The following is a 23723-nucleotide window of genomic DNA, read 5'->3' on the forward strand; positions in this document are numbered from 1 at the left end:
GTCCAAATAAACAATAAAATCGGGGGCTATTTTAAGAAAAGCCAGTTCATCATTGTCCTAGTAGGGGAAGTCAGCTGAAAGCTTAACAGTAACAAAAGACTTGCCTGAGTCATAATTACTTTCAGATGGATGCCTTACACATGCCCTCATCTTAAAAAAAAAATCACTTAAGTATATCACCATCTGTTTTTCAGGAACTTATAATGGAAATCTCTACGCTTTTGTTTATAGAGCTGTTGCCAAATGTGCAAGCCACTGGAGATTTTTAAGACTCCAATAGCATTGGCTTCTTCTCTGCTGTTGCTAAATGAATGTCTACTGTGTAGCTCTACAATGAAATTTTTGGAAATATGAGAAATAAGATAGTACGAACCAAAGGAAATTAATAAATTATGCATGTTTTATTTGTTCTTTCTTAATACCAACCAATAATGAAGGAGCACTTATGAGCTCTGAGAAATCCTTATCAAGAGCTGCCCTCCTTGCAGAAAACCAGAGGATTGGCTCAGCTGCAGGTGGGGTGCATGAACCCCGGGCAGCTCTGAAGGCCTGAGACAATTAGGAAAACCTTTGTCTGTGGGCAGCCCTAGGGACTCTTCAAATTGCAAAAGCTCATGCTGAGCAGTATTTAACAGTTGCGTAGTAACTTCTGCCAGTGTTTCAATGTTTCCCAGCAAGGAATAGGTCCCTAATGAGAATTTCTAAGTAATCATTGCAAATCATGGAAAACAGGATAATATTTTAGAAGATGTAAAAAAAAAAATCAGTGTCAGAAATCAAGCTTATTGTATCCCTCAACAGGTCTGTTATCTTGCCCCGTCTGTTTTCCTAACTAGCATGACTCTGGCTGTTTGGAAAACATAGCCTAACCTCAATTCCTCTGACTTCTAACTCCGAGAAAAGGTCAAGGAAAGCAACAGCCCAGAATGTCTTCCTTATCTACCTCTGTTTTTTTTTTTCTCCATATGCAAGGCCTTAGTTGATATCTTGGGTCTCCATTATAACAGAAATAGCTCTGTGATCCATCCTGCCTCCTTTTTCATCTTGGATCACTAGAAAAAAAGAGTAAAATTCTAGTAGGATCCCAGAGAGCATTCTGCACTTCCTCTGTCATTCTCTGGTGTTTCTGCTGTGCTCCTTCTGAAGCAGCAGTTGGTGGTGGGTCTTGGCAGGGAGACAGTTGGCTTCTGGGGGTGTTACAGATTGAGAAGAACTTGGCTTCCCAACCCATGCAGATGTTTCAATGCTAAAGTCTTATGTTGGGGATAATGGGCTAAGGGTGGGGACTTAATTTAATTATGACATGTGAGAGGTGAGTCTGGCAGACAAGAGGGTCTTTAGGTCACTGGGGGCTCCTTCTCAGAATGGAATTCTCACCAGAGAGCAGGTTATTAGAGGGTTGGTTATTTAAGCATTGTTTAGCCTGCCTGGATTCTCTTGTTGTTTCTTGGCTTAGCATGCCATTGCCTTTCTGCACCTGCCAGCATCCACCAGACACCAGAGCAGTGGGGCTGCCCAGTCCGTAACTATAATCCTCCAAATGTATGCTAAAATAAACCTTTTCCCTCCTGAGAAACTCCTCCCAGGAATTTCAGTTAATGTGACAGGAAGCTAAGAAGTTGGCAATGTGTTCTGCTTGCAAAACACCTGTCACCATGAGAGCTGACAAGGTGAGGTCAAGGAGCAGAACACAGGGATCTGATGCTTCAGTGCCAGGCCCTGCACTACAGGGAGCAACATCCAGACTGTTGATAGAAAAGCCAAGGTCCCCCGGGGCTGGAGAGGCAGCCTAACCAGAGGCAGACAGCAGTCATGAGAACAGTTTACTTTCTGTGGCTTCTTCTGTGCTATCTTCAAGAACCACACTGCTGTGGAGGGTGGCCAGCTGGAGTGCAGATGGAGCTACAATAAGGATAAAATTACTTCAGAAACTGTGGAACTGCCATTCCAGATCCATCAAGTCTGATCCATTTCTCTAGATGGATAGTTCTCTTCCTAGCACATTTTCTGAAGTCTCATTATATGTTGACTGTATTTAGAATATTTAAAAAGAGCCTGCATTCAGGGTCAGCACTGTGACACAGTCAGCTAAGTTGTTGCTTGTGATGCCAGCAACATCAGAGGCAGTGCTGGATGCTCTGCTTCTCATCCAGCTGCCTGCTAATGTGCCTGGGAATGCAGCAGAAGGTTCAAGTGCGTGGGAAGCTGCTACCCACGAGGGAGGCAAGGATGGAGTCCCAGTCTCCTGGTTTTGGCTTGGACTATCTATTTCATGCAGAAGTCCTATGCAAGCCTTTGCACAAATCTGGAATCCAAGTAACCAAAATCATGGCTTTGCAGTAGCCATGTTGCAAAACACAGTAGTACTAAAAACAAGGTGTAAAATTGCTTTGAGGCTATATTTTAAAGGTGTATATTAAATATGAATGAATTTAGTGTTTAGATTTGTATCCCATCCCCAAGATGCATCTATGAAAATGTTCTGAAATAAAAAAAATTAGTCAAATGGGGAACACTTCTGGTTTCCAGCATATTCAGCCTGCATTGTGTTTGAAGAGCATCAACAAATTGCTCCTGTATGTTTCAGTGTTCATTCAGCTGAGAACTCTGCTTATCCACTCTCACTCATCTGACACCTCAACCATTCACAGTAACCCCAAATGCCTACAAATGCATGCGATAAAAATAGTAAGTCAAGCTCAGAGTAAGAGTCAAGAACAGTGCAGTGCTTCCCCAGTTCACCAGCTTCCCCCGTGGGGAAAGCATCAGGAAGCTTGCTGGGTGGGCACAACAGCAGGTTAGACCTCTTTTCCACCACATGTCTTCATGGCCTTGACCATAAAGACATCTTTTTGACCTGATTTTCTATGAATTGGAGGAGCAAGGTGATAAACAGATTTTCATTCTCATTCTAAAAAGGTTGTCCTTATACGCTACAAGGTTGCTAACATGTGCTGACTTGATACTAAATGAAAGAAATTGGTTGTAAAGGCCAGCTAGTGTCAGACTCCACCTGCATGCCATCTCCAGAGTGGACAAATCTGCAGCAGCTGAAGGAAACCAGGACCTAAAGGAGAAAGGAACTTGGTGGGTGATGGCTAAGGGGTTTTGGGTTTCTTTCTGGAATGATGAATGTCCTAAAATGGGTTGTGGTCATGGTTACACAACTCTGTGAAAGTCGTAAAAGCTATTGAACCATATGCTTTTTTTTTTTTAATTTGTTTGATTTTTATTGTAAAGTCAGATGTACAAAGAGGAGGAGAGACAGAGAGTTAGATCTTCCATCCACTGGTTCACTCCCCAAATCGTCACAATGGCCCAAACTGAGCTGATCCAAAGCCAGGAGCCTGGAGCATCCTCTGGGTTTCCCACATGAGTGCAATGTTCCAAGACTTTGGGCTGTCCTTGACTGCTTTCTCAGACCACAAGCAGGGAGCTGAATGGGAAGTGGGACCGCTGGGATTAGAACTGGCACCCGTATGGGATCCCTGTGCATGCAAGTTGAGGATTTTAGTTGCTAGGCTACCATGCTGGGCCCCAAACCATATGCTTTAAATGAGTAAGTTTTATGGTATGTGAATCATATATCAACAAAATAGATTTAAAAATTATGGTATTAGCTTTAAATTCAAAGGCAGCAGAATGGACTGGCACGAGTATAAAAAAGAACAGGACAATAGGATGCAAGTTCAGTTATGTCAACAACTTGGTGACCTGACATAAGCCTTCTCCAGGTTTTTGGCTGAGCCAAACCATCTGTTCCACTTAGCTATGATTCTGTGACTTAAAGATGAGCCACACATCAGAAAAAGAAGAAAAAAACTTGAGAAAGAAGAGTGAGGAGAAACAAAAATCACAGGAGATTAGCAGCTATGGCATGCTGGTAAGGTGGGAAGTGTGACAAACACAAGTGGCAAAGCCTCCTTGCAACAAGAAGGACACAAAGGCATCATTTGGGATCACACGGCAGTCTGTGTGGGGACTGGAGCCCAGCTCCTGGAGGAAATGCTACATCACAGACTAGAGGGTGTATGTTTCCTAATACTCAGCAGACATTTTATCGGGAGTGTACTTAATGTGGGAATATGTGCTGTAGAAATCATTTCCTTGAACATCATGTGCGAATGAGAAATGAAGATAGATATGGCAGTCATGTACTGAAGCCCTTCAGCATTTTTCTTTGCAGGCAGAAGCCAGTACAAAGACAAGGAATGTGAGTTCTTTCCCCAGTGAAAAGCACTTGCAGTGCTCTTCGGTGCAGAGAATCACTGTATTTATAGTCTTTCTTGTGTTCACCAAGGGAGAAGTGGGTTCCTACAGTGCATCTGGAGAAACAACAATGCACAAAGCTTAACTAATTACATCTCAGGTTTTATTTAATAGAGACCATCAATATATGTAATTAATGCCACATAAGCCTTTGCTGTATTCAGTCTCCTACATATTTCATTTTTATCTCTGTGTCTGAAATCTAAGTAAATCTAGAGCCCACAGGGTATCTCATATATTATGCATGCTTCAGTATAACTCTAAGAATGTGAATTGAAATTTGATGTGAGTTTCAATCCTCTACAAATCCATGCTTCTATTAAAGTACCTGGAGTAATGATGAAAGGCAATGAGGCATTAAGAAAAAAACCTAGTTTCTTCTTCAGTGCTGGGGTGGTACAAGGAACACAGGTGCCTAAAGGAAAAGGAATCAAGCTCTTCTGTGTGATCCTTAATTTCCATACTCGTTTCTAGGCACACTCGGAGGACCCTCAACACCAGGGTTAGGAGCTGGCAGCATCTGATACACCTCTGAAGGTGAAGCGATTTTATCATACAGAACCTTCTCCAAATGAACTATTCAGATGGAAAATTCATCAACATCATACCATCATCATCATCATCATCATCATGATGTTATTGCTCTGGATTGGGCACTATAAAAGTTGCTTCAACAAGCAGGAAGCCCCAGTGAAAAGAGCTGCAACAGTTACCCTTGCAGGGTGTGCCCAAACACACTTACTTGACCACTCAGTAAATGGTAAGCTGCCCTATCATGTTACTTTTAGTTACTTTTAGGGTATCTAAAAGGGAGTCTATCATGCAAACATTGTGTCCTGATTTGTGGTAGCAAAAGCATGCAGCACACAGCAAGTCTTCTGGCCAAGTCACTGAACTTGAATTGTTGGAATCCAAGCTTTTGAACTGAACATGTAGTCTACAGGAATTTAGAGAATACATGACCAAGTTAGCACCAAGTAATTTAGAGAATACACGACCAAGAATACATGACCAAGAAGCAGAAAACACATTCAGAATATGTGACAGTTTACAGGACAGTGGGGTTAGTTTCTTCTGCAAGAAAGTCCATGAATAACAAAACTAAGGATATAGGAAGATTAAGAAAGTGATTAATAAAATAACATGATAGGGTTAGGTATTAGATGGTACTACTTAATTACTAACTTTGCTAGATATGAAAAATGTATTGTGATTGCTCTATGGATATTATAAGGTACACATATTATAAGATTATTTTATTACTTAAACATTCATCTTTATTTTACTATCTTTAATGAGTAATATTAATAATGTTTCTGATCATTTCCCTTAAATTATCAACCAGAACTCAAGAAGTTTTTTGTTTGGCCACAGATGAGAAGAAAGATTCCTCCAGTACTGCAGGAAGTGCCCTCCAGGCTGGGCCAGTCTGCTGGGGCTCCCTAACTCCTGCTGTGCTGGACACACATCTTACAGACATCAGGCCTGCGTGATCCTTACTGTTTGAGGAAGTTCTACATCAGTTACAGATAATGGGTTATGAAATGGGTTCACATATATGCAAACTAATACAAAGCAAAATGATAGAATATGCTTCTAAATAACCATCTTTCCTAATTCCATATGTGTCTGGAAAATTTTTCCTGTATGTCACTTTTTTCCCCCAACAAATTCTGCTTCTCCCCAATAGAAAATTCTCCATGTACCTTATTGTTAGTTTCATTGGTCCTTAAAACTTTACCTTGTGCTCATTATTAGTTAGAACTTTCCATTCTGGGTGATGATACTATTGTAACTGATAGAAAATAGCAAGCTCTCATTCTATTTAAAGCTTTCAACCTGTAAGTAATTTGAATCTTTATAAGCCATCAGAGTTCTCTCATCCACAAAACCGTCATGCAAATTATTTCCCTGTGGTCCTTCTTCATAAGCACTTTCAGAGCTTGTTAATTGCCAGTAAGTTTTCCTGTTAATATGAAAATGTTGGAGGTTGAAGAGGTAGATACACTAAGGAACCTTACGCTGGTGTTCTTTCATTTTATTTTCCTGTAGGGGATGGCTTGCCTTTTGAATTTCTTCTTAAAGGTTTTAGAGAGTGGACTGTTTCTGTAAAGAATAACATTGTTTGTTGATCTTCATGTTTGTTTTTCATATACATGGTTCTCTGCAAAAACCTGGAAATACACCAGGCTTATGAGGGGTCTTCAATAAGCTCTTGGGAATATGTATTCTATTGATTCCACATTCCACCAACTTTTTGAGGTGCCTTAGTATCTCAAATCTGAACCAGATAAGCGTTTTCTGTAAAGGCCCAGACGGGAAACAGCATCAGGTTGGGGGCCATGTGATTTCTGCAATGTGCCTCTGTAACATCCTAGAAACAAGACAATGTGGCTGGGCTCTAACAAAGCTTTGTGAACACTACAATCTGAATTTTGTAAAATGTTCATATGTTACAAAACACTATTCTTTTTATTATTTTCTTATAGCAAGGAAAAAATGCATAAGCCATTTTTTATGTTGAGGCCATCGCCAAACAGACAGTAAGCTACACTGGGCCTATATGGCTTTGGTTACTGATCCCTGCTTTAAGTGTACTCAGTTCTTTGCATCCAGGGGTTCCATGTCAACCAACTACAGTCAATGATTTTTTTCAAAAAATTACTTCTGTAATTAGCATATCTGGACTTTATTCTTGTCATTCCTTCTTGAACAATATAGTGTAACTTTTTTGAGAGGCTTTAAAAGTTCATAGAAAATGGAGCTAAAAAGTTTGTTTTCTTTTTTAAAAATATTTTATTAGTAGCATTTTTCCTTTTTTCTTTTGTTTTTGAGAGGGAAAGTTACAGAGAGAGGAGAGACTCAATAAACAGAGATCTTTCATCTGCTGGTTCACTTCCCAAATGGCTGCAAGGGCCAGGGCTGGGCCATTCTGAAGCTAGGAGTCAGAAACTCCTTTTAAGAATGTTCCTACATGGGTGCAAGACCCCAGCAGCTGGGCCATCCTCCACTGCTTTCCCAGGCAGATTAGCAGAGAGCTAGATTGCAAGTGGAGCAGCCAAGCCTCCTATATGGGATGCTACTGCCACAAGTGGTGGCTTTTCCCATTATGGCACAGCACCAGGCCTGTAAGTTTATTTTCATGCAAAACACATGAAATACATGCAGAGGTTTTTCATGAGATGTATTTGTCCATGAACTTTTTGAAGACCCCTGGTATTTGCATAGCGTTTACATTGTATTAGATATTACAAGTAATCTAGAAATGTTTTAAAGTACAAGAAAGATACGTGTTTTAAAGTACAAGAAAGATACATACATGTTGTTGCATGCAATTGAGCATCTGAAAACTTTGATATCCATGGTGGTCTTTGAACTAAAGGACCATTGCGTACAGAAACTCTCCATCAGGCTGCTTGCCGAGAATTAAGAAAAGGGAGAATAAGAGCATGGCAAAGTAATATACTATTGATAATGTTCAATGGTTCCTCAGGATAATCTCCTAGTTACTGAGCACAGCAGAACAAGCCACATATTGCAACTAGCCCAACACATTCATATTTCTGCCTCTGGTCCAGGCCATTCTCTGGATTTTCATACACAGAGATAACAATTATCTACTTGACAACTGGAGCACTTGTGAACCTATCAGATTTAATGTCTAAAATGGACTCCTCTTCCAATTTCTTGATTTTTCCTCCTGTCCTTTTCATGGCATATGTGGAGTCACCATCCACCCATATCCAAAGTACCACCTTCACCCTTCCCTTGCCCTGAATCTCAGCTACATGACAATAGTTAGCAGGCTGGGTCTAGCCTTACGCCTTTCAGTTCTGCACCCTGAATCTCAGCTTCCTTCCTTGGCCCAGGCTGCATGGTTTTCTGCCTGAAAACAGCTATAATAAGCCCATGATATAAACCCTTCCCTCAGTTTCTGAATCTTTCCCACTACTGTGGAAGAGTTGACTGATTACAGCAAAGAGCATATGGCCTACAAAGCCTGAAATATTTTGCAACCATTTGAAAATAGAACCCAGACTGTGTGAGTCTCCTCTTGTGAACTTTAATGGCATTGCACAGCACTAGAAGAAACCTAAGCTCTTTGGCAGAACCTGTCTTCCCTAACAATCCCAAGAAGATGTACAATTTGCCCACTAAGTCCACATGCACAAATGTATCATACCTACTCTCACAGGAATTTCGAGATGATTCTGTGGAGTGGAATTATTCCTTCTATCATTTTATCAGTGGGGCAATAGGCTCAGAGATGTTGTGTGATTTGGCTAATGTCTTCAGCTCAGCCCCATAACAGTCCCCAAACCAGATCATTTGGCTCCAGGCTGGGACTATTTTGCCACCCCACAGAGACTTGCTTCTCACACAGCAGTTGTGCACTGATAATAGTGAGATAGGGAAGCCACAGTGAGATAGATTTGTGTTACTTTTGGCTCCCCATTAACAAATGCCTCTTGAGCCCCTGCTCTAGAATGTGTCCTGCTGATTGGGATGGGCCAGTAGGAACCGCAGTGTACTACTTTGCCCCACACTACCTTGATGTTCCTAAGGCAGTTTCCTGCAGGCTGAGCTGATAGAATGTTTTGATCTGTCATTCCTAGGGTATGTGACAGAAGTTCTATTCCTCAAGGTTCTGGCTTTCTAAGACTTACAACAAAAAGATCAGGCTGAATTCTAGATCCTCATGCCCTTGGTCTGAAGTGTCAAACAGCTAGAGTTGTTGAACAAATAGATGGAAAATCAAAGAATTCCGAAGAATTGAAATAGTGGCGATGCTTTTCCGTTGCTTTGTAGTGAACCATAGCCATTTATAACCTTTCCATGAATAGAGGCCTAGGAAGAAACTTCCATACCAAGGGGTATGTAAAAAGATGACAGAGGGCCAGATTCACTTACAAAAATACAATCTCTATGTGGTCTTAGGATTCTCAGAGTAGATCTGATATATTCTGATATATTCTGATATATTCTAACAAATATCCTCTGTTTCATTAGTGTTAATACTTTTCATAACTTCGTGATCTTGAAAACAGGTCGCTAGCAGACAAAGAAAAGAAATGAAGCCTGTTGTTTAGATTCATGAAGTTTGTTTAATATTTCTCAGGTGAGTTTTTCATGTTATTAGATTTTGCATAATTTTATCTTCATAATACTTGTTAGTATTGTTTGATAATTTACCCTTATTTGTTTAACATGGACTAGTTTTGACATTACAGGTTTTTTTGTTTTGTTTTGTTTACAAGTACATTGTCTTGCCAAAAAAACAGCACAGCCTAAGACAGTCAAAGAGCCAGAAGTGACTTATTTGCTTAGCAAAAGCTTAACTCCAGAGAGAACATGATACATTCCAGCTTGTTGCGTAACAGGATCCCGTAACTCCTGTGCCTTGACTTAAGCCTGACCACAAACAGTAAAGAGGGCGGTCCTCAGTAAGTGGAGGTCAGGTCACTGAAGAACTGAAAGTTGACATGCATCTCTAGCCTTAGGGACCTCAGGGTGAAATGTTCTCGCTCAGGTTGGGAGACACCTGCCTGCTGACCTGCCTCCAGATTGAGCTTTTATTTCAGATCTAAAGTAAATCTAATTGTTTCTGTATATTAGCATGGTATATATATATGTATTTTAAAGAAATGAATGCTGAAGTCAAAAGAACAGCTCAGTAGCAGGAAGTTTAATGTGAAAATTAATCATATTTAAATCATTCATAGAGATAAACCTAAAATTAAAGCCCCCATCCCGACTTCCCCCTCTGCACAAGACAAGCAGCTGTCCTTTCCAGAAAGCACTGTTAGTTTTTCCTAAATATTTCCCAGTGTTTTATTAATGCCAACATGTTATAATAAGTCCTACTGAATTACAACACAAAATCATGAGATGTGGATTTTACTGAGAGCAGTATTCTGAATTCAGTTCTGCAACTAAAATTTTATCTAATCTTTTTAAATTAAAATGTTTATTTAATTAATTTGTTTGAAAGGCAGAGTGGCACACACAGAAGGACAGACAGAAACAAGAAAAGAGTTCAATTTGCTGGTTCACTCTCCAGATGGTTGCCAGTGATCATGGTTGGACCAAGCAAGAGTTAGGAGCCTCCAACTCCATCTAAGTAGGTGGCAGGGGCCTAAGTATTGAGCCACCCTCGGCTACTTTTCCAGACACATTTGCAGGGAATAGAAGCAGAGCAGCTGGAATTCAAACACTACCACCATACCAGCCCCTTTATCGAAAGTCTTCAGCTTTGTGAAGTCTGTTTTTGTTCATTTGTTTCTAGTTTATAAATGATAAATAGTTGGCCAAATATGAACTCGTCAACTTATTCTGTAATAGTTTCCTAGATACTAAGTCATGGATACAGGCTTTTTGTTGCAAAAATAAAACTTGTTTTCAATTTGAACTTTGCCCAAATGGTAAAAATTTGTACAATCTGTACTAAATAGAAATACAACAAATATAAATGTTTAGTGGTGGGTATTCGGCATAGCAGTTAAGACACTGGTTAAGATGCCCATGTTCCATATGGGAGTTCCTGAGTTTGATTCCTGACTCTGGCACCTATCTCCTGTTGCTAACACAGACTCTGGGAAGTAGGAAGTAGCCTACGTGGTTGGGTTCCTACTGACTGCTTGAGAGACCTGGATTAAGCTCTAGGCTCTACCTGCAGAAGTGAACCAGTAGATGGGAATTCTCTCCCCGCCTCCTAAATAAGGAAATAATTAAAATTATATATATGATATAAATGGTTGAAAGTGACTGATCCATTCAAAGCAGCTTAAAATTATGATAAACACTGGAGGACTAATGATGATAGGCATCTTTATGGAATATTTTCTTGAAGCCTTTGTGGTACACTTCTTATCGTAAAATGATGGAACCTGCGTTACACACATTCAAAGGTTCACAAAACTTCTTAATAAAGTCAAATTTGAGCCAGTTCTCTTTCACTACACTGCTCATGCTTTTTACAATTACCTGACTTCAATCTGAATCACAAAGAGTTGTAAGGATTACTGCAGATTTCTTTTACTTCCAACACTTTAAAACTCACATATCATATTCTCTCTGATATAAGGCAACCTTCATGTAAAACACAAGATCAATAGATATATCAGTAAATATATATCTACATTCATGTAAACTTTCATCTAAAGGGATTGTATAATAGAAACTATTATACTGAGAAATAAAAATACATTGCGGTGTGCATCTCTATTCTCAGATAAAAGATGGACTCCCAATGAAACTGTTAAATATATCTTGAAAACAGGATGCTGGCCTTTCTACCATTGTCTATACCTACAATGTAAGAATACACTTATATAGCAGAATGATGGATTTGTGACTGTTTTTGAAGGACTATACTGTTGTAACAATTTAGGGGAAATCAGTGGGGGAAGAGAAAATACCTGAGCCTATGGAACTGTATCATAAAAAATAAGGAGTTAAAATAACAAGGAAAAAAACCTCATAGCACATATTACATTTATATCTGAAGATGACAACATTTAAGTATTCATTCTCAGAATTGTATTGAGAACAAATCATATAGTAGATGAAAGCGTAATCCAAAGACACAAGGAAAAGAAACCTAAGAAAAATGTCAATAGGTCAGGCCAGATCACCCTTCCCATGCAACAACTAACATGAGCCTAGATCATAAGAAATAGATAGCTAAAATTACTTTGTCAAAGTCATCAGAGCTGTGGAAGTGAAGATTAAATTAGCTTACATTCTGGAGAGGCAGCTTCTTCCTAGGTGAGCAGTCTGTTTTTGTCCCTGTTGATCTTTGCCATGAACATGGATGGGGTGGTTGTGGTAGAAAGGGACTATAGTTTCATGTAGGAGAAATGAGTCCCTTTCAATACAGAGGACTTCCCCAAATAACAGCTAGTGAGAGGTAGGTTAAAGAGCATAGCTGAAAAACTGAAGAAAAGAGGAGTGTCCCATTTTTCCAAGACCAAGGAGACACAGACACATCATGCTCTCAATCCAAAGTCCAGAAGACCCCTGAGGAATAGGATTTAACTGAAATAAGAGAGAAATCTTATTAAAACCTATAGCCAAGGGCCCGGCGCGGTGGCGCAAGTGGTTAAAGGTCCTCGCCTTGCACGCCCAGGATCCCATATGGGCGCCGGTTCTAATCCCGGCAGCCCCGCTTCCCTTCCAGCTCCCTGCCTGTGGCCTGGGAAGGCAGTCGAGGACGGCCCAAAGCTTTGGGAACCTGCGCCCGCGTGGGAGACCCGGAAGAGGCTCCTGGCTTCGGATCGGCATAGTATCGGCCCGTTGCGCTCACTTGGGGAGTGAATCATCGGACGGAAGATCTTCCTCTCTGTCTCTCCTCTCTGTATATCCGCCTTTCCAATGAAAAAATAATAAAAATAAATCTTTAAAAAAAAATAAAACCTATAGCCAACCCCAACCCATTTCAGTGTCTATTAGGCCTCATGTGATAAGCCCCTTAGTCTCAGAGAAGAAGTGCTGCTAAGGGAGACTGCCTGCTGGTGGAAGATACTATTTGAATCTACAGTTTCTTTATATACAAAATGTACATGTAACAAAAGTCACTCATACACACAAAGAGATGAGAGCTGTGATGGATTATTAGATGGGCACACAGATGGCCTCAACATTGGATACACAATTAGAGGGACAAAATAGACGAAAAGGCACAGAATATCATCAGAGGAGTTTAACTTTATTAAAAACAATCAAAAGGAGTCATCCGGCCCAGCAAGCAAGATGCTCCTTGGGACACTTGCATCTCGTATGCCTGCATTCAAGTCCTGGCTCCTCTCCTGAGTCCAGCTCTCTGCTAACACGTACTGCACAAGGCAGCAGTGATAGATTGAGTACACATGGGTTGCTGCGATGCACAGCAGAGGCCTGGATTGGGTCCCCAGCTTCCAGCTCTGACCACAGCCCAGTCCTGGTCATTGTGGGCATTTGTGGGAGTGAGCCAGTGGGTGTGAACACACACATACGCTAACTATATCTGTTTGCATCTCAAATTGAAACAATATTGTAAAAGACACTTAGAAAAGGAATAAAATATATTACATTAGAACAAGACAGTTTCTGAAAATCACAAATCACTAGATGGTTTGACAGAAAATAGGCACACTAGAATATAGATTAAGTAAGTTACAACTTGGGTTGATATGTTCAACTTTAAGCAGAGAAAGACAAAAAATGGACCACATATGACAGAGACAAAGAGATTTCAGGGGAAAAATTTAAAAACAAACAGCAAAAACAAAACTCCTAACACATACATGATTTGAGTCCACAAAGAAAAGAGAGAAAACAATGACATATATAATATTTGAAGGAATACTGAGTGAAAAAAAAATGCCAAAATCTGTTGAAAGAGCAATCCTCAGATAAAAGCAGCTAGGTAGATCCAAAAGAGAATAAATTCAACTAAATGTCACCTAAGTGTATTATGTTCTCCTGGTTCGTCAAAAAATAAGGGGAAAACTTTAAGTCAGCCAGAAGAAAAAAATTGTTACCTTCAAAGGAACATGCCTTTTCATGAGAAACTCCAGAGCTGAAGACATAAGGGAATGAGAAAGAAAGGTAGGCCACAGAGTGGTATGGCTTTGCAACACACTAAGAGAAAAGTTGTTTTTTTTTTTTTTTTTTAACAACTATATCCAGACTATATTAGCAGCACCTACAAATCATTGATAATAATGACATAGCCTTGTAGACACAGATTTCAGCAGAAATCTGCACTTTTTGAAGAAGTTCTCAGTGTCACTATTGATCAGGAAAATACAAATTAAAATTACAACCATTTATCACTACACAGCCTCTATAATGACCAAAACTAAATGAGTGGACACACCAAGTACTGGTGAGAATGTGAAACAATTCGTACTTTTCTGAGGAAAGTGCAAATTGATTTGGAGTGTAAAAACAGGCAGTGTCTTCTAAAACTAAACATGTATTGGACATATTACACAGCATTTTCACTCCTGGACATTTACCCAGTGGAAATTGAATTTATCAAAAGATGTGAATAAGAATGTCCATACAAGTATTATTCATAACAGCTCTACACTGGAAACCAATGTCCTTCAGGAGTGGAATGTGTTTTCACACCAAGAAACACTGCATAACACTAGAAGATAACAATCCCTGCAACAACAACGGATAAATAGTAAAAATATAACTGAGTGAATGAACAAGAAGCAAAGATTATATATTGTAGCATTCCATATGAAGCGTCAAAAGGAGGCATAGTTGACATACAGTGACAGAGGTTACAAGTGGTTACCTATGGGAGTACTGACTAGGAGAAAGCAAGATGAGGGGTGCCTAACTCACTAGATTAACCCCTTTCTGAACCAGCGTACATTCATTCTCCACCTCCAAATCAATCAGGGGCAAGGAGCAGCTGGACCCTTACCACAACAGACTAACCACTGCTCTGGAAGGGACTTCCCTGGCCTACAGGCATGACCAGAATAACTCCATGTAACCAACATGGAATCTTCCTGGGAGCTTGTTAAATGCAAACATAATAATAGCAAAAACAATACTGCATGTGCAAATCAGAGTGTCATATGCTGAGGAGGGTGAAGCAGAACCCCAGGCCAGGTGGAGCTCAAAGTGCTACATGCTGAGAGGGAGCCAGCAAGCCTCCCCAGCACCACAAAAACTGCTGTAGAGTTCCCACTGAAGAGCCAGTTGGTACAGTCTCTTCCAGCTGTCTGCTCTCCCTTGTACTCACGCATAGGTCCTAACAAACCTTGTCAAGGTTGTATGTTGGCCTCTCATCAATTTGTATCTGCAAGTGAGTTCCTATCTGCCTAGTCACAGCCCAAATGCCTGGGATATTCTGCTGATAATTCAATCCATGTCTCCCATCTGGGTGATAGAAACTCAGTTGAGCCATCACTCACTGCTTTTCAGAGTCTGCATCAGCAGGAAGCTGGAGTCAGAAACCAGCAGTGGATATCAAACCTGGGCACTCCATATATAAAACAGGTATTATAACCACTAAACCAAATGTCCCAGCCCTCTATGCCTATGCTGACCACATAGCCTAGGCAAGATAGATGTGTCAGATGTCATTAGCCTTAGAACAACAGCACTAATTTTTGTTCTAGCTTTGAACAACTGCTGTTCAGTTAACTTTGTTTCTATTTGCTGACAAGGGCACAAATAGAGACAACCCAGACAGCAGGGTTTCCTCTGCTGTACAACCCAGCATCTTAGCAAGTCAAACATTCAGATAACTTTGCATGAAATGCTTCTGTCTGAATTATAAATGTTGTTATGGAGTCAAGAAGATTTTACAATTTAGTCTACGATTAATTACTAACTAAAAATGAGAAAGGTCAACTGGCGTTAATAACTACTGAAATAACTCATGTTAAATATCACTTCTGGGCAGTCAACCATATTACTCATTTTTCACAAAAATTCCCCATGCAAATAGCTAGAATTTAATCAGCTGGATTAGAATCAAGGTAACCTGTTCTACAAATTCTTAATCATGCAATATTACTTACAGCACTCCATTACATCAAACTTTTATTATGAATGGCCTTTATAGGAGCCCATTCAATTGTTCTGTGATCTGACTCATTCCTTGCAATGCTGTTTAAACCCTTGAGCTAGCTGCTCAAGGTAACATTCAGGGACCTTCTCAGATGGTGCTGGGTGGTCAATGACTCACATTTATTGTACTAAACGCTAAGCTCTGACTCAGAGTGATCCCTGTTAGTTGCTGACTGACACTATACTTATTTGAATAGAAGCTAATGTGAATCACCTGGTGTTGCACTGAAAACCAATCTGAGATATTCCCAATTGGACAGTGATTCACATTATAATCAATTGGGACTTGACAAAAGTGATTTCAGAACATGTGAGTTCATGCTGCCAAACTGGTTTGGGAGCATGCTAGAAAGTCACTCCCTACACCATTCCCAGTATTTCTGTCTAAGAACACGTGGTGACTACATGAGACATAAAAGTCAAGGCTCAGTTCACGCATGGGAGAGAACCTTGAGGACACAACCATAATTCCTAGAAGTGCCTCCTCTACAAGATACTGCTATAAGTAACTTTGCAAGCCCAGTTGTTCTCTTGAAAGGCTTTGCCATGAAATTCCTACACTGTGCATGTGAGGGCTGGACCTTCAAGTCACTGGTTCTCGCTGGTTCTTCATGGCAGCTGAATCTCATGAAACTGTCACAGCAAAAATGAATGTGCACTTGGACTTCAGGAACTGATATTCAGGTATGTGCAATGAAATCACATAACTACAAGAGGAAAAAAAGAAAGCTTTTTTTTTTTAAATTTTTCACTCTAATTAATCCACACAATGTAGAACATTAAAATCTCTTTTTATGTAGTTTTGAAGGCCTTTCCTAAAGCCTTTCTTACAAAGCCTGCAAGAGGGAGATTTTAAGAATCTAAGAAAAGTTCAAAAATGATTTCTTGTCTTAAGAGTGCTTTTAAGGGATTACTAGAACATGCAACTGGAAGTGTACTTGCGTGGCATCTTAAATTCTAATGCTGACTGCCTCTAGCTTGATCTGTAATCTTGACCTGAGACCAGTCTGGTGGTCCCATCTCATAATGAAAGGGGTCATGACAAAGCTGTGTGGCATCAGTGGCTGCCCTACTTCCTCCAGGTCTCCTTTGGTGTTGGCGATGACACATGCTTGTCTATTTTTTTCCTTAAATACACCTTCTGGTTTCCTGTTTCTTAAAGGCTCACAAATCTGCAGTAAACAGGAAATCATCAGTGTGGGGTATGGGAACCCTGGGGAGCAAGTCAGAGGTCTAAATCTGACTTTGCTCCATCCCCCCTAACTAGCTGGGATCTCTGGCCAGACCTTTCACCTCTTGAGTGTTTTCACATCTGCAAAAGGAAGGAGGCCAAATAACTAACCTGATTTCATCATCCTATGCTTGTGGTATAAAGGTAGGCTAGAATGTTACAGTGCTCTTGAGAATTTAGCAGCAAATCAAGATCCCACAGTCATCTAGCTTTTAAGGTTTCAAATTCTCTTTAATAAAATTAACTGTGGTATTTCCATGAGGATACCAGGTTTTCTGAAAACACCATGACTTAATGTAGTTTTAATACATATATTTTTTTACAAACTCTTTAGGAGGTCAGTAAAATTTTCTTAAAATGCTGTTTGAAACTTGAATCTCATAATTAAAATAAAAGGCTTAAGATGATGAAAATGGTATTATTAACTACATATTCTCAAAAAAATATTTACTGCTTTTCTAATTTTGGTGATGGACATCTATTTCATCATGCATAGCTTTTCTAAAGCATACAAAAATAGGTATTTTGCTCATGATCTGATCTTTTTAAAAAGTCATTGATTTATTGATTATAGTCATATATTCATAGTCATATATTGATTTATTTAAAGGCAGAGTGGTAAGAGAAGAGTCTGGGGTCCGGCATGATAGTGTAGCTGGGATCCCATATGGGTGCCAGTGGCCTGGGAAGGCAGTCGAGGACGGCCCAAAACCTTGGACACTACACCTGAGTGGGAGACCTGGAAGAAGTTCTTGGCTCCTGGCTTCAGATCAGCATGGCGCCGGCTGTTGTGGCCACTTGGGGGAGTGAATCATCGGATGGAGGATCTTCCTCTCTGTCTCCTCTCTCTATAACTGACTGTCCAATAAAAAAAAAAAAGAGAGAGTCTGAGAGAAAGAGATCTTTTATCCTCTGGTTCTCTCCCCATTGATTGCACGAGCCAGCACTGGGCCAGGTCAAAGCCAGGAGCCTGGAGCCTCACCTCAGTTTCTCTTAGTGTTGGCAGAGACCCTAGCATTTGCACCATCATTTGTTGCCTTCCTGAGCGCATTAGCAAGAAGCAGGAACAGAAGCGGAGTGGCTGGGACTTAAACCAGCACTTGGATATAAGATGTTGACAATGCAAATGGCAGATTGACTTACCAACACCAGCACCCATTATTGATCATTCTGTATTGTGAATTGAACTCAGCCAACTTATAATCAGTATAGTAATCATAGCTTTTGTTTCCTTTGATTTGTGTCAGCCAGTTATAAGAATTCTACTTGTCTTAACTGATGGAATACTGGAAGCTACCTCGTAAGGTCTGTGCTTTTATTGTTTCTGTTTTGGAAATGATAAAGGAAAGGCACAGAGAGGTTATGTAACTTGCCCGTGGTCACTCAGCTATGTTGAAATTTGAATGCAGACCAGCAGACTCCTACCCATTAGGCAAGATTATCTCTCCTACTCATTAATATGACATACATGATAGTAACACATGACATGACAGGTGCCATTTAATGGACAGAAAAAGAACACGACGACACCCAACAGAAAATTGGGTTTTGAGCAGCAACAAAAGATTAACAACAACAAAACCAGTAACCTGAAAATCATGGTTGTGTCAAAACACTTTCAGATACAGTCATTTCATTACAAATGTCCTCGACAAGAGCTGGGAGGAAGTCAGATTGGTTTCATGAACTTGAATCTTTGTTCAGTCCATTCTACCGGGTCTGGAATCAGACCAAAGGATCCATCTAGGGCCACCTGCTTCCCACATTCAGGGGGCAGCACAGGGCCCCCAAGTGGCTAGGTAGCCTCTTCTGCCAGCCAGTGGGTGAGAAGGTCTCTCCCACCCTGGGTTATGTGACAACTGCCAAGCCAGAGCCAGATTACTGGCGGGTGGGGGGGGGGGAGAGTGAGGAGGAGGGTGTAGTTGAATCTTTCGACCCAGAGCGACGGACTTCTGTCTGAATCCAAGAAAGAAGGCTTCTCCGCGCAGCTATCGGGATCTCTCACAGGTCCTAGCCCTCGCCCGGGCTTTCCTTGGATGCCGACAAGTGCCGGAAGCTCACCACCCACCCAGTCAAGCGTGCCTCTCACAAGGCGCCTCCCACAGGCGGTGGGTGGTGCGGGGGAGCCCGAGGCGCACCGGGACCGTGCTCCCCCAGCCAGTCCCCACTCACCCACCTTCCCAGTCACAGTGGGGCTGTGGCGCACAGCGTCCCTCCCCCAGTCGCCCGCCTCCGTTCCGCAGCAGCCCACCTCTCCACCCTCCTCCTTCTCTAGTCTCCGCAGCCCGGGGGCCCAGAGTGGTTCCAACTTCCCGAGCGCAGCGCCGGGACCGTGGGAGAGAAATCCCGGCGGCGCCTGCACCTGCACGGGCGAGTCCGGCCAACTGGTTTTCACCAAACGTAAAAAGAGGCTCCGAGTCGACCCCTGCAGGGTCCGCGCAGGCTGCGCTTCTCGGAAAGCCGGGCACCGCCGACCCAGGAGTGCCGCCTCTCCCATCCCACTTGCGGTCAAATTGCCCGCCACGGGTACCGGCGCTTCTCCCAGTCCATCTCCCAGCGAGAGTGACAGCAGCGACTTCGCCAGCCGTCCGGAGTTTCCCCAACGCGCGTCCTCGGTGGTCAGTGTGCATTTTTCACTTGAAAGGCTGCATTCCCGCGTCCTCCACCCGACCACAGAAAGGTGTCACGGGGAGGGGGCAGCAACGCGCGGGTTCTCCAGGAAACTAGATAGAAACTGACCCTGAGGGCTCGCACCCGGCTTCAGCCACAGACACACCCTCAAGCCCCTGCCTCTGCCAACAGACTTGGGCTGGGCCCTGGAGGCAGCAACGCGCCCGCACTCGCTCCCGCCGCCGCGGGTAGCCCCCGGTTCCGCCCAACGCGCGGCCCCCCGCCCGGCCTCTGCCACTCGGCAGCCGGAGGCCTCGGGACGAGTCCGGGTCCGGGGAGGGGAGGAAAGGGGAGAGTGTGGAAACAGCGGGGTACTCACGGGCCCGCTGTCCACTCCATCAGCCGGAGGGGCCGCTCCGGCCGGCTCGCCTCCGTTGGCCGTGCGCATGCGTCCCGCGAGTGCCTTCTTTCTTATTACAATGCCCAGTGCTGTCCAGACTGCGCCGGCGACGGCTCTCGGCGCCTCTCCCTTTCCTGCAGCTCGCGGGCTCTGCGTTCGCCCTCTTCTCCCTCCCGCTTCCTCCCCTTGCTCTGCCTCCTCCCCGCCCCCTCACGCCTCCTCCGCGGGCCAGTCAATCCCCAGGCTCGCCTGCCTCCCGAGGCGGCGGTGGCGGGCGCACTCCCGGGCAGCGGGGGCAGGGGGACACCCCCGGGGCCCAGGCCGCAGCCCCCTCCTCCAGTCCCAGATCAGAGGGTGTGGAGAGTGTGGGAGCGGACAATGGGGGCTCCCTTGCAGGGCGCTCGCCCGAGAGGCTTGAGTGTGCGGGGCTGCGTGCTCCGATCTTCTGAATGAAATGAGGCGGAGGAACGAGCGCTTGGGGGCGGCCAGCGGAGGGTAGGCTGGGTCCAGGGAGAGTTGTGCCAGTGCACCGGCAAGCCTCTGTGGGGCAGCCCCCTACCCTTCCCAGGCTGCAGGCGTTCCTTGGCGCTCTGTCCCTCCCTGCACACCCGCGGGCAGCCTCCGCCTCCACTTCCAGCTCTCCTGCTCTGAACCGGGCTCCTGGCTCGGCTTCAGAGAGCCGGAGCCCGGAGGTCGCCACCTGGTGACAGCGTGGGAGGGTGGGATGGAGTGGAGGGAAATCTGAGCCCCCATAAGGATCCCGCTGAGACCTTTAGTTTTCCCCCCTTCTCCCGGGGAGGACGGAGGGACCCCTGCCGCCCAACTCTGAAGGGACAGCGCGGCCAGAGGCAGTGCGCCCGCGCTCTGAGAGTTCAATTGAGGCTGGAGGCTGACCTGACCAAAAAAAAATAACATCACGTCATTTCCTCCCCCGGCGCCTGAGGTGGGGTGGGAGCTCAAGCGCCAGGAGCCGGCGGAGGCGCGCCCGGGGGCTGCGCGGCAGAGGGGGCGGAGATGGAGGCGCGGGGAGCCACGCGTGGGGCCTCTGGGGGGCCACCGCCCCCTTCCGCCTCCAGGGGCCTGGGATGAGGAAATGGCCCAGTTAAAAAGTAGCGTGGCTATCTTCCGGGGTGTCCGGGATACCCTGTGGCACCCTTTCCTCGAGCGTTCCTTGCCCATCCCTACCTTCCCAGCCTCCCCGCTGTGGGTTCCCGAGGAAGCGGGTCTGAGGGTGGCCCCAGAAGCTGGTGCCCACGTGGGGCCGACGCAGGGCGTTGTGGAGACCACGGTACTCACGGGCATGGGCGAACTCTGCCTGGCGCAGACATCCTTCTTCCCGGGCTCGAGGAACCCCCGGGCCAGCCTCAGTGGGTCACCCCCCGGGGGACGGACCGGCATGGCCAGCGCTGCCCCGAGCAGGAGCGGGAGGCGGCCTGGCAGCTCACCCTGCCCCCGAGAGGGGCCAGCGGCCGTCGGGGCGGGAAGCAGGGGAGAGCAGTCTGGGAGCCGCCAGGGAGCCTCCGGAGGGGGTCGCCGGAGAAGGTGAGAGAAGACCCGCACGAGGTCGGAGAGCGGGCTAGAAAGCAGACTGAAAAGCTTCAGGGCAGCGGACGAGCCTGGGAGCTGTGCAGGATCGGACAGGGCAGGGCCGGGGCGGGAGAGAGACAAAAGCAACACATAGTTACTCTCGGTCCTACGTCTGGTTGCAGCCTTTTGAGGCGCTGCTTTGGCGATGCAAGAGCAAGTTGGTTGGGAGCAAAAGGAAAGGCTATACTTCTCTCCTTTTCTTTGCTCCTCCGCCACCCGCCCCACTTGCTCTGGCTCCCTGCTGCTTTAAGTGTGGCCCGCAGACATGCAGAACCTCAGGCCTCTCCTGACGACTGAGTCCAAATCTTTACCTTGGGTCTGCGCAGACATCTCTGGATGAAGTTCTCAACTCAGGTTTTGCAATTCTGGTTCTTCCCCCTTACTCCTCTGGGCCCCATTCTCCAGTCTTTCCCTCCCGGGAGAGCCTGGAGCTCTACTTGCCAGGAGGCACAGAACTGAACTTGGGGCTCAGTTCCATGGGGATAGTTGTTTAAGGAAAGCTTGCATAATGGGTGAGAATGGAAATCCCAGACCCCCTTAAGCTGATGGAGAAAGGGACCGGCCCGCTTGGCTTTGGAGGTGCTGGGTGGAATGGACTCAATGTTGGGCTGTTAGTACATCCCCTTGCCGCACTCCACCTGTGAATACTATTGCACAGAACACAGGTCTCTTTGTCTTCTAATTGCTACTTGGGAAACCTAAGCAATGATTTTTTTCCCCTTGGAAAGGGAGGAAAGGATAACTCTTGCGAACCATTAATCTGGAAGTGAAGAGCTCAGGATTCTACATTCAGCCTTGCCACTAACTTGGCCAACCTGGGGACTCTGTTCTTGGAGTTCAACAATTCCACTTATAAACAGACGAAATTGCACTTTTTGGCCGTGAAAGGCCACTTGCCTCATTCAGGCTCTCGTCTTTGAGACCCTCTCCCCGCCAAGATTTAGTGTGGCTACAAATGGGAACCTAAATTAGCCAATTCAAACACCTCCCTCAAGCAAAACAATTTAATCTGTCTGTGAAAAACAGGAGTGGCCGTTGCCAAGAAAAATGAAGGTGGAGGCGGGAAGCAGCGAATGAAAGTGACAAGGTGGGGGAGGCGGGCGCTGGAGGGGAGCGCGGTGAGGCTGGGCGCGGGTCCCAGGGGCGCGGCAGGCGCTCTCCACGGTCCTGAAGGTGGGTGCGGCCCAGGCGGCCTCGTGGGCCTGGAGCGGTTCCCCCCGCCCCTCAGTTGGAAGGTCTGGTGTGTTTTCCTTTGGCAGTGGAAGCCTTGTGGGAAGCGATTGTGAGAGGGGAGGGAGGAAACCTAGCAACCCATTCTCATTCATGAGGCCCTTTCTGGGAAGCTGCCGAGCGCGTTGGCTGATTTGTCTATCAGCCGTTTGTATGCGCCAAAGAGAGTGGAACTCGGTTTGCATTTCCGAGCAAGTTCACACTGTGGCGCTTCCCCTCATTACTTTTTCTGAGAATTGGGGTCCTATAATTCTCCTATAATTCGTATTCCCCTCGTTCACATGCATCCCTATCCTGCTTCCTGGCACAGTGTTTTTATCTTAAGAGTTGGGGCTGGGAGCCAGGGCGGTTTCTGGAGAACCCCTAGAGGCCGGGAAGCCAGTGACTTGGAAAGCTCTCAGCACCGGCCTTGGTGCCCAACGTGAGTGGCCAAAAGTCCGTCTTGTTTCACCTTGGACGGGGGCAGGTAATATGCGCTTTGGGATGGGGGTTGGGGCAGGGACCAGAAAGAGCTGGTGCGCACCTGCTAGGGACTTTGGGACTGGCCAGGGCTCTGGAGGCCAGGAGCATGACTGTACTCACTCGCGATTTCCTGCTCCACTCACTCGCCAGGACATGGATGAAGCAGAAAACCCTGCAAGTGGGGGAGGGAGGCATCTTTTTACAGAGCACCTCCTACTCCCAGGGGCCCCATGTGGGCCTTTCATAGGTCCCAGAATTTGCCATCCCAGGCCTTATGCGAACATGCGAACTGGTAACCCAACCCTTGTCTGTTCTCCCCTCACCCCAGTTCTTCTCTCAGAGACCCATGCACGC

The 23723-nt window shown here is 44.7% G+C and overlaps 1 protein-coding gene across 3 annotated transcripts in view; it reads right to left on the reverse strand.

Annotated features, from left to right (window-relative positions):
• RGS20 (regulator of G protein signaling 20) overlaps positions 1-23723 on the reverse strand; it is an 84464-nt gene that overhangs the window by 36016 nt on the left and 24725 nt on the right. The window contains exons 2-3 of one of the 3 annotated variants that reach the window (XM_040972571.1): positions 23296-23303; positions 21387-21723 (exon numbers count right to left, since the gene is read on the reverse strand). The exons of 1 other annotated variant lie outside the window; for it this stretch is intronic. In XM_040972571.1, the coding sequence (XP_040828505.1) occupies positions 21387-21723; positions 23296-23303 (345 nt within the window). Of the gene's footprint in view, positions 1-20069; positions 20262-21386; positions 21724-23295; positions 23304-23723 lie in introns of those variants that run through there. One more of the 3 variants, XM_040972573.1, reaches the window with a different exon arrangement.

Source organism: Ochotona curzoniae, unplaced genomic scaffold (genome assembly GCF_017591425.1).
Source record: "Ochotona curzoniae isolate NIBS_2020 unplaced genomic scaffold, NIBS_Ocur_1.0 contig_2318, whole genome shotgun sequence".
Taxonomy (NCBI): domain Eukaryota; kingdom Metazoa; phylum Chordata; class Mammalia; order Lagomorpha; family Ochotonidae; genus Ochotona; species Ochotona curzoniae.